At 38.8% G+C, this 11,932-nt stretch overlaps 1 protein-coding gene across 3 annotated transcripts in view; it reads left to right on the forward strand.

Annotated features, from left to right (window-relative positions):
• The window catches only part of NPAS3 (neuronal PAS domain protein 3), a 1,664,600-nt gene extending 1,655,935 nt beyond the window's left edge, over positions 1 to 8,665 (forward strand). For all 3 annotated transcript variants that reach the window (XM_029598930.1, XM_029598933.1, XM_029598932.1), the window contains one exon: positions 4,594 to 8,665. In XM_029598930.1, the coding sequence (XP_029454790.1) occupies positions 4,594 to 5,903 (1,310 nt within the window). In that variant the 3' untranslated portion in view covers positions 5,904 to 8,665. The remainder of the gene's footprint in view (positions 1 to 4,593) is intronic.
• Positions 8,666 to 11,932: the final 3,267 nt, after the last annotated feature.

Genomic DNA, 11,932 nt, shown 5'->3' on the forward strand with positions numbered 1-11,932 from the left:
GAAGGATGGTTTCTGCAGAAAAGCTTTAAAAAGAAGATCCTATGGTTTCAAATGGAAGAGATTCTCTACTTGGTCTAGGGCCAGCCAGCTGGATACCTTCTCCTATCACTCAGAGGATTTGCTTCAGTCTGTGTTCTGTATCTTGCCCTCAGGCCTTAGCACCTCTTCAGTCAGAGCTCATCTTATTATCATTGCGGAGTATCACCAGCAAGTGAAAGAGGTTCACCCTCTCTCTCTCCACCCTTTGGTACTTTCAGTCTATGAAAGGGCTGTGGCATAATAAACCTCCAGTGTCAATGTCATCCTAGCTTATCTATGCATCCTCCTTTTGAACCTCTTGAGTTGGTGGACAAAGTTTCTCACCTGGAAAGTGCTGTGACCATCACTTCGGCACGAAGAGTGAGTGAACTAATGGTTCTGGTTTTATATTCACCCTACCTTTGTTTTTTTTTCATAATAGGGTGGTTCTGCAAAATCATCCCAAATTCCTTACGAAAGTGGTATCTGCATTCCAAATTAATTGAGCTATAGTACTACCTATGTTCTTTCCAGGACCACCTGCACACAAGGGAAAATGGTCTCTTCAGTCCTTGGATTATAAAACAGACTAGCATATTACCTAAAGAACTAAATCTCATCATCAAGCTTCTCAACTTTTCGTATCCTTTGATCCCAATAGATTGGAAAGGGCATTTGCCAAATGAACTCTGTCCAGTTGGCTAATGGACTGTATAGCTTGCTGTTTACACACTAGCTTGCTTATGGATTACAGACTTGAAGGCATGTCAAGTGAGAGCCATGTTAACCTCAGTGGCTCACTTCAGGCCACATCTATTGAAGAAATTTGCAAAGCTGATACTTGGTCATTTATTCATGCCTTCATATCTCACTACTGTCTGGAAACAGTCCTGAGGAGATAGTAACTTTGGAGAAGCAGTTCTGTACAGCCTGGTCACTCAGTAGTCCACTCTCCACTTGGTGGGATTGGGTTGTTTTTAAGTATTGTTCTACTTACAACCTTTAGCTCGGGATTCCCCATGTGTTGTATCTAATTCATGCCTGCTTGTTGACAGAGAAAGCAAGTTTGCTTATCTGTAAATAGGGTTCTTTGTAGACAACAGGATGAATCAGCCATTCTTAGTACCTACCTACCTCCTTGGAGAATCGACTATCTCGCTAAAGCTTCAATTCTGGAAGAAATTGAGAGGTTCATAAGGCAGTGTATGCATGCAGGAACTCCCACACATGCTCAATAAGTTTTACTGAGCTCTGAGACATGGGTCCATGTCGATGACGGTATCCATGACAGCTAATTCTTCCTGCTGTCTATGGAGCACCCTGCTTACAGGTAAGCAAACTAGATTTGACCCATTTGAAATATTGCATATATCAAGGTGAGAGGAATTTTCTGTTAACCCCTGACATGGGGCATTATTGAGGCTGTTCATGAAAAGCCTGCAGAATTTAAATCCCTGGTACTTATTTTATTATATTTCTGTGTGCCAAGCCTAGCTTCATTTGCTTTGTAATTCGTGTAGCTCCTGAGAAGAAAGCTCGTTTTAATTGTTTTTTTTCAGGAAAGAAAAGTATGTCCTGCCTACTCTGAAGCAAGCTGCCAAGAATTGCTTATTTTATATGTTCCAGAATTATTGCCACTGAAAGGCGCCCCCGCCAGTAGACTGGCTAATTGCATAGTAGAGTGATTTACCCTCTCTGTAGTCAATATAAGTAATAACTAGGAATTACTACAGTCTTTATTAATCAGTCACATAGCTCAAGCATTTTGAAATGAAATCTACTTTTGGAAAACTGAAGAGGAAAACTTTGGCACATATAGAGGGTTGAAAGCATTATTTAATTCACTAATCAATTCATGAGCAGATAATCCTTTAGTATAACATTCTCATTAAAATAGGATAGAATGTTGTTCTGTGGATGCCCAAAATAACCTTTGTTTCCTAGAGTCAAAGGTGTGGATCAAGCTTAGATAATATTTCCTCAGCTATAGGTCTAGCTTGTGGTGAATTCAGCAGCAGATACCACTAAACATTTTGAAGGTAATTTTATAACAGCCTGCAGACCTCAGCGCTAATTCTCAAAGTGAGCTTACACATATAAAGTCCACTTTAAAAATTATCGGGACCGCATGTAGCTTAGCACATTTATATCTTCTAGAGAGCAGGTGTAAATGTGTGTACAAACATTTATGTGTGTACTTTTGAAAATTGAAAATACATGATTTCCTCACCCCAACTCCATGCCTGAAAATGCCTCTTTACAGTACACGCAAAAGTGTTTTATTTATTATTTATTTATGTATTGAGATTGGATATTCTGGTTTTGACCATGAATCGCTTCAAAGTGAATTACAATAAAGTTAAAGTAGGTTACAATAGTATTAGATAAACAAGCAATATTGGTTGAGGATCTTTATATTTAAAGATGTGAAATTTCTTCTGCATGTACTTTTGTGTGTGCAGTCCCCTAAGGTGATTTTCAAAAAGCCCCTTTAAGCACATAGAACCACATTTTTTGTGCACAAATGCTTTGGAAATTACCCCCTTGATTCTTTATGACTACTAGGCTATTACACAGGGAGCCCAGTTTTCAAACCTAACACTTAGAACTAAAGTCCACTTTGAAAATTTGCAGGTACTCATGTACAAATGTGTGGAAGCAGGTATAAGTGCTCACACGTACATTTATGTGTATACTCTGGGTTTTAGAAAGTATGTGCGTAAGTGGTTTCCTTGCCCTAACGCCACTCCTGGGATTGTCTCTTTCAAGCATGCATAAAAGTACACATGAAATTGCTTTCACGTGCACTTTCATGCATGCAGCCCACAGGGTAATTTGCCAAAGGTCTAGATAAGCAGGTAAAATAGTGTTTTACACCTGCAGATGCTTCAGAAAATGTCTCATTCTATAGCTGCCAAGCTTTAGAGCTTAACACAAACGAAATGTTTGGGCCACTTATGGTTATGCGCTTGAAGAGCCTGAATTGACCAAGCTGGTTTGCAAATGTGAGCTTCTATAACATGGCCTGAATATTTACTTTCAGCCCAGCCTTCAATACCTACAGAACCTGAATGTGATCCACTTTGAAGTGACTGAAAGGTGGAATATAAATCAAAGAAATAAATAAATAAACATAGCCACTAGGGAACCCAGAAGTGCTCCCTTAAGGCCATCGTCTTAGCCTGCCAAGAGTACAATTAGTTAAAATAAATCCAAAAATATGATTGGGTATCGATAATACTTTTATAAGGCTCATGTTTGTTTAAAAATGGCAACATTTTGGGACTACAGCGGCCTTTTTGTAGGGAACCTTAGTATCAAAAGTCTGCGTCTGTAAACATTCATTAGACTTATATAATGGTGACCATCTCTACCCAATTACAATTTTTTTTTTTTTTTTAGCCAATTGTACTCTCCAAATACAGCACAAGTTCTGATCTATCACCCAGTTACTTCCCCAAAGATATGGATGAAATTTCAATCAATTTTATTCTTCAGTCCTGCCTTCCCTAATCCTCTCTATGGCGGAGCCTTTTCTGCTTTTATCTTCAGCATTCAACTTTTAGTTACTTACCAGTGTTGTTAAACCCCAGAATGACTCACAGCATTTAGGAGGTAATGAGGTTTTGAACAGCGTATCACTTTCATTTGCAGTGACATGTATTTAAATAACACTGCACTTATGATAATAAACTGAGACAGGCAGTTTATGGGTTAATGAGGACAAAAGCCCTCAGATGACATTGCTTCAAGTTTTTTTCTGTCCAGCAGTTGACAGGAATTAAAGAACTATTATTGAAAAGGGGCCAATGTAAAAAGCTGAACCTTAAAACTGTGCTATCATTTTTTAACTCCTGATGCAGTAAGCTAAAGGCATGCTAACACATCAGAGGTTAAGGAATTGCACACAAACCCAAAAATATGTGCAAAGAAAATGCCTAGTGTGCATAAAAACACGATTTATGCACATAACCATGTTTTCTGCCCAGAAATTACTTAGGTGCATAAAAAATGATTTCAGCACAGAATAAAATCAAATCATATTTTCTGCCCAGAAAACATGCTTTATATGCACAAAGTATGTTTTCTGTACATAAAATCCCAGCATGGGGAACATTAGCCTTTGAAACTTTACTCCACCTCAGACTAGGAGTTTCCAGTGCTAAGAAAACACCAGTTAAGCCAGCACACCACTCTGCATTGGGGGTAATAGTGAATCCCATCATTAGCATGGGGGCTTATATGAAAGGGCCTTAACCTGTATGCACGTTGTGTGCAAAACGTCTTGCTGCATTGGAGGTAACGTTGCACACACAAAAATGTGCACACAACTGCAAGTTAAAGTCAGTCTTATGGATCACTGGTACAACAACACTGAAGGGATTTTGAACTCTTCCTATTAACCTTGCTCCATAGACTGATAGAAAATCCCCTATGTGGTTTTGTCTCAAGCTCATGCATTTCCCACACATTTTTAAAGAGAACAATATTTCATTTGTAGGCTGACATCTAAATGGATGTTTAATATTTTATTCTTATTGCTTAAGTCATTTTTCTTTTCTGTTTGACCTTCAGAGGACAATGAGAACTCAAAATCAGACGAGAAAGGAAACCAATCAGAGAATAGTGAGGATCCAGAACCTGACCGAAAGAAGTCAGGGAATCAGTCAGATAATGAAATGAACTGTAATGAAGACAGGAACAGTTCCAGCAACCAGGACAGCAGGGACAGTGAGGACAGCTTTGAAAACTCTGACTTTGAAAATCAGAAGGCCACGGAGGAAAGTTTTGTCTCTCTTGGCTCTATGCAGATCAAGGTGGAGCGCTACGTGGAGAGTGAGTCAGACCTGCGGTTACAGAACTGTGACTCAATGACCTCAGACAGCACCAAGGACTCAGACAGTGTGGGGGAGGGGAATGAACAGTCTTCCAGCAAGCATCAAAAGAGGAAGAGGAGGAGGAAAAAACAAAAAGGGGGCAGCACCACCCGACGAAGGCTGTCAAGCACTTCAAGCCCAAATGGACTTGACTCAGCATTGGTGGACCAGACACAGCTACTCTCTTCGCCAAACAGTGCCTCAGTGCTCAAAATTAAAACCGAGATCTCAGAACCTATCAATTTTGATAATGATAGCAGTATCTGGAATTACCCGCCAAACAGGGAAATCTCAAGGAACGAGTCCCCATACAGTATGACCAAACCCCCCAGCTCCGAGCACTTTCCCTCCCCACAGGCCAGTGGTAGTTTACATGTTTCCATTCCAGACTCTGTTCTCACCCCGCCGGGGACCGAAAACACTGCCAGCCACCGTAAAACTCAGTTCAGCTCATCCAGCACGGCCTTGGCCCCTGTGTCCTCCGACCCTTTGTCCCCCCCACTTTCTGCCTCGCCACGGGACAAGCACCCTGGAGGTCCCAGCGCCTCCAACTCTTTGCTGTACACTGGGGATCTGGAAGCCCTTCAGAGGCTGCAGGCGGGCAACGTGGTGCTCCCCTTGGTTCACAGGGTGGCCGGGACTCTTGCGGCCACCAGCACTGCCGCTCAGAGGGTCTACACCACTGGCACTATTCGGTATGCTCCAGCAGAGGTTACCTTGGCCATGCAGGGCAACCTCCTCCCAAACGCCCACACTGTTAACTTTGTTGATGTTAACAGCCCCAGCTTTGGGCTGGATCCTAAAACGCCCATGGAAATGCTCTACCACCACGTTCACCGGCTCAACATGTCGGGGCCCTTTGGAAGTGCTGTGAGCGGGGCTGGTCTGGCCCAAATGCCTGCAGGGAATGTCTTCACGACTGCCGAAGGACTGTTTTCCACTCTTCCATTTCCTGTGTACAGCAACGGCATTCACACCACACAGACTCTGGAGCGGAAGGAGGATTGAAATATGACCACATGCTGTGTTCAGTGTTATACTCTGAGGCATTGACTTTTGTTTTAATTTAGACCTTTTAATTCTAGCACTTTCAATTTGAGCAGGTCACCTTATTCTCTCAACACAATAGTCCATCCCTTTCTAACTTGAAATTCTTTTTTTAAAAGAGTCCCTCCGGTGATGTCACTTTTTTAAATTTACACCTTCGAGTTACCTGCTATAGGAAACTCAGGTCAAATCTGCTCACTTCACTAGTTAAAAATATTTCTTCTGGATTTTTTTTTTTTACATTTATTGCACAGTAAAAACTGAACTTAAAGATGAACTTTCTTACATCGCTGTTCAAGAAATACCATTTTTTTTTTCATTTGATAAAGTCAGCTCCAGAAGCAGCTTTTAAGCACTAAATTCCGTTTTCACTGTGCAGGAGCAGAAACCATTTCAGCCCAAAACTTTAAAAAAAAAAAAAGCAACACTTTGAAGTTACAAAGTAGTCCATGCAAACATCTCCAAGTTCTCATTTTTAAAAGTGACTTTTATTACCAAAGGGACACCTTAATGTCAACATTTTGCCATTGTTTGGTTGTTTTTGCCTTCAGAGAATCAAAGTACCAGTTGCCTGCCATTTTGTTGTCTTTGGAGATGCGTGCGTGAGTGCGTGCGTGTGTGTGCGCGCATGTTCTTTTTACTTTGCATCTTCGTTAAGATGCCTTTAGTAGGTGTACGCCTCTGCCATAGAATACCCAAACTGTCGTGGTGACGAGATCGGAAAATATGGCAACTTTGTCCCTTTTACTTTGCAAAAGATCTTGATGTGATCAAGGTTAAAGTAAGAGACGAGCGTAGAGAGCAAAAATGTACCCTGTTTGACTAAGTCAGATGAAGAGGGATTTCTTTTTTTTCCTAATTCCTTAAAAAAAAAAAAAATAGAGGATAGTATTTTAGAATTTTATGCAGAGTTCAATTCTCTTTTTACAGTTAAGATTTTTTCTTACTTGCACATAAAAAGAATTTGGGTTCTTAAAAAAATAATTAATTTTCTGGCCTGTGACTAGAGTATTTAAAAAAAAAAAAAGTTGGACTAAATGTTAATTACTGAGACATTAACTTAATTTCTATAACCATGGTGCTATCATTTAATAATCTTTCCTGGTGTCATACAGTAAGCAGCTCCTGGGCTGACTTCTTTTGTTGTTGTGGGTTTTGTGTTGTTTTTGAATTGTTTTGTTTTGTTTTTTTTGAGGGAGGATGTTTTGCTAATTTCTAAGGAATCTTCTCTATACAGAGGTCTGGATTCAAGTTACCTGAATTCTCCTTGCTTAGTACACTTAAAGTCCTCATTCATTTTGAGGGCAGGACTTAAATTTTTTTTTTAAACTCCAAGCTAACAAAAATATTCTCACTTAAAATCTGAATGGGCCAAGTAGAGCCATTTTTGATTAAAAAAAAAAAAAAACAACTCAATTTAATTGAGTACAGGAATGGTTTTACGTGCATATGGTTAGTCTGGGTTTTCCCCCTCAGTGCAACTGAGGCTAATTTCACAACTTTGAAATGAAATTAACACGGCAGAGTAAAAATAAGAATAATAATTTAACATGTTTTTTATCTTTTGTAATTTTTTTGTCATTTGTTTTGGAGAGAAGTTTGTATTTTTTTTCTTGGAGGTATGATTTGGATTTTTCTTTGATTTTTCAGTACTGAAACCAATATGTTTAAAAACTAAAGAATGGGTTAGTAAGCTTGAAACAGAATAACAAAAACTGAAAAAACTGCACATTAAGTAAAAGAGAGAAAAAAAAAAAAAGAAAACAGAAACATCTCCTATTTTTGTCTGTTGCCAGAAATCACAATGTGGTGTTAAACACTCCAAATGACTGTCAAGTATAAATTCTTCTTCCTCTCTGTCTCTGGCAGCTGTTGTTAAGGCATCTACTAACAGATGTGAGAACTGTAATGTGTACCATGTGTAAGTGTCCTTGCCTGTCAGTCCCATTGCAGTTTCAATGTGTTACTATATGCAGTATATACGAAGCTAATGTAGTTGTTTTGTCCTTTGTCTTCTCTGTGCTTTATCTCTAGTCTGAAGTGGCCCAGTCCCATTCCTGCAGTCCTAGTGAACCAGTGATTCTTGGGGGTTAGTGGTTATTTGTGTGGTGGCCTTTCTCTGTAGTGTCACCTTATGCTGCTTCCACTGTCTGTATTCCTTCTTCGTTTTTTTGTTTTTTGTTTTTTGTTTTTTTTATTTTTTTTCTGCTTTTTGCTTTACTGTTGTGTACTCTCACCACTCTCTCTCTCTAATTCTCAGAGATAAAAGACTCTTAAAACTAGCTCAAAATTAATGGAGCCATTCTTTCCATAGAGAAATCCTGGGTTTGACTTGCTCTTGCACTGTGCCGTTGCAGGCTCTAAAGAGTAATGCTCAGATGTATAAAACAAATTGATGCCATATAGCCTCGGTTGTTAACATTCCCAGACTCCCTTGTGCTCTGACTATAAGCAGGAGGTCCATTTCTCTGGTTTTCTCCCAGGTAGGCTGATGGAGTAATACATCGAAGAATTAATAGTCAGCGAGTGGATGCTTTACAAAGGTCAGCCAACAGGATTAGAAATTAAAAAAAAAAAAAAAGTGAGTTCAGAGATGTGCTATATCTGCTTAAGCAGTAAAGTTTCGGCTCCACTCCCATGTGACAGCCGGATGCTGTGGCATAATCCTAAAAAAAAAAAAGGAGAAAATGGAATTGGCTACCACACATTCTTCCATAAAATTACACGAGAAGGGTTAGGAGTAAGGCAGAAAAGCACGTTGTTAATTGAAACTCCTTTTCCAGCCTTCCAAAAAAAATATATATATATATATTAGAGGAATGTACCTTCCAGCTACAGAGATCTGCTGGGCAGCTGCTGTGCTTTTGGTTTTATTTTTTCATTTGAATTTTCTTTTTTCAAGGGGGGGAGGGCGGGTTGGTTATTATTTTTTTAATTAATAAATGTTTATGTGTTGTGTCAAAAACGAAAAAGAAAAAAAGATTTCTGGTGATTTTAACTAACTGATAATCACAGCTGCTGTCTATAAATCCATAGTGTTTAAAAATGATAAAATGGAAAAAAAAAAAAGTCATTTCCTGTGAAGACTGTGTGTCTGTGTTTTTAACTATTTCTTGTCAAATGATGATATAAAAAAAAAGAAAAGAAAAAAAAAACCATAAAAACTTTTATGAGGAGACTGGTGCCAAGTAGCTGAAATAAGTGGGAGGGGGAGGGGCAAAGGATTCTGTTGCATCTAAATCGTTAGCAGGTGTTACCAACTTCTACAGCATACAAATAATAATTAAAATGTTTAAAAAAGTGACAGCTATGGTACATTTATTTTGTGTTAAAAGCTAACCGGATCTAACTTCTTGAGTGCCTGGCTTATTTTTTTAACTTTTCTTTATTTTTTTTTTTCCATTGATCATCGATAATGCTGCATTTAAAAAAAAAAAAAAAAAAAAAAAGGAAAAATGTACATAACTCATTTACAACAGGGTTCTTTTTATACTTTTGTAGATTTTCACATACATGTCATACATGGTTGTCTTTATGTAAACTTAATTTTTATTTACATCCTGCAGGTACCATCTTCATAATAAAACTTCTCTTGGATTTCTTACTATCTGGCATCATTTCTTTTGCATAATGGTCATCTAGAGTCAATGAAGGCTGGTAGTATTTGTTTAAGCAAGCTGCCGTTTCTCATTAAAGTAAATTATAAACAAACAAATAAAAAAAAAAGAATCTGTAAAATAAAATCACAGCTTTACCTTTTGAGCTTGTGTAGCAGAGGAAAAAAAAAAAAACAACTCATGGCCAGAAGCGGATGCAGTTTCAAATCAGCTGATGCAAATACTACATACAAAGTGCCACCATCCTAAACTGTCTGCTCCCCCCAACTCATCGTCATACTAAAGCATTTCTGTGCACGTTATCAAACGCAAAACAGCAGGCCTGCAGCATTGCTCCACTGGATAAGGGGTGCATTTCTTTTTGTCCTTGATTAATGCATAAAGATCATTGAAATACGGAAATTCATCATTTTTTCCCATTTTTTTTCAGGTAACTTGTAGAGAAAAAAAATGCTCTTAAATTGGATTTTTTTTAAAATCCCTGGGGGTTTTTTTCAGCGCCGTGTAGCTATATACAAAACTGTACAACCATAGGACTGAGTTCTAACAGATATTAAGGCAGAGATCCAGTGTGAGGACTGGCATGGCATTCCTGTGCTTGGATTTGCAGGTGGTGACTTTTTTTGCAAAGTTCCTCACATCCATGGCTGCAGGACGATGGCAGTGGTCTCAGAAGATTGCTGTGTGTGCATAGGCCCTGAAGAGAGCTGCAATAGCCATTGAAGATACAGAAAATCATATGCAGAATACCAGATTTTAATGTTGAAACACCCCAGTTTATGTTTAGGTCCGACAGCTTTCGCCTGCCTGCTCCTTGGGTTTTCCAGCTCAATTAGAAACAGCCTCAACTAGGGGAACAGCACCACAAACTTTCATTAATGGCTAACTGGGGGTTTGTCCCCTAGTTTAATTTTCCTACTCTCTCTCCCTCTATAACCCAGTCATCACAGCAGCAGTTCCCAGTAGTGGGGGACACAGACCCTGGCTTTCTCCAAAACCCAATATGTATGCACCCCTTAATCCCACCTGTAGGTAGCACTGTTGTGAGATGGCTGGGATTCCCGCTAGTGTTGGCAAACACTGCTGTTCCTCCACTCCTGTCAACCTATTAAAAAAAAAAAAAAAAGCCCAGTTTGGCATCTGAACCCAGGTCTCTTACATGTACAGCATTGTCACAAGGCCATTCAGGTTGGCCCAACTCTTCATTCTATGAAGAAAAATAATATGTTAAAAAACATCATAGATAATTTAAAAACAAAAAAACCAAAACCTGATTTGGTTATTTCTAGTGATGCACAGTAAGGACAACAAATTAAAGTAGGAATCCTATCTACCATGTTCTCTATTGTATAATGCAGTAATTTCTATTATAGTGATACTTTATTATAGTGCCAGCTTTTCCACTAGTCTTACAATATTAGGTGAATTTTCAGAATGTTCCGCAATTAAAAATTTGCATATTGTATATATATACAATTATGAAAATATAGCTTTATGTACAATACACATGCATAAGTAGCTGCTACCTGCATATTCCATATTTTAGAAAAGTCCAAAAATACGTATGTATTTTCAATTCCACATGTACATATATGTGTGGAAAAAAGCACTGGTCTAGAGGCATTCCTAGGCGGCCCAACAGTTATGCAAGTAAGTCACTATTTTAAAAGACAGCCGTGTAGCATTCCAACTCAGTCGTGTACTGTTACACCTGCTAATTATCTGACATATGTGATATTAAATGTTTATTGACTAGTACTGACTGGGTGGGAGGTCTGGGTGAACTGGGGGCAGGGGCTCAGGCTGAAGAACCTGGTGACCTGGAGAAGAACCAGGCAAACTGGTGGACTAATTGTTTAAACTGGTAATTTCAATCACACGCGTATGTTTTAAATTACAGTGATTTACACAAGTAAGTTCTACTTCATTTTTACACATACAATATATACACATATTTTTTTAAATAGGTGGGTATAATACATGCATTTAAATATGTGGTTTCAATGCATTGCAAGTATGTGTGCATTGGCCAGGAAAAAAGGTGTAGTTATTTCCGGCGCTAAAACGTGCGATGACGTGCGTTACTCTATCGCACACAATGTTAAACATCCCTCATTTTCATAAACCCCATCCAAACTCCTCCCCTTTGATTGCATTTTCAGAATTTGCATATGCATCATGCGATGCAAAAAATGATGCATGCTTTATCGCGGGCATTAGTGCCCTAGCGCATTTTGATGAATGACCCTGTAAATAAAGAAAGCTAAGTACTAAAGATAACCTTCCTAAGTAAAGATAAACTTAGCCAATTAGATTTACGCCAGCTATCTCTGCAACCAGAATTGTCCATCTAAATTCACAAAAAATACGTGC

This window comes from Rhinatrema bivittatum, chromosome 4 (assembly GCF_901001135.1).
Source record: "Rhinatrema bivittatum chromosome 4, aRhiBiv1.1, whole genome shotgun sequence".
Classification (NCBI taxonomy): domain Eukaryota; kingdom Metazoa; phylum Chordata; class Amphibia; order Gymnophiona; family Rhinatrematidae; genus Rhinatrema; species Rhinatrema bivittatum.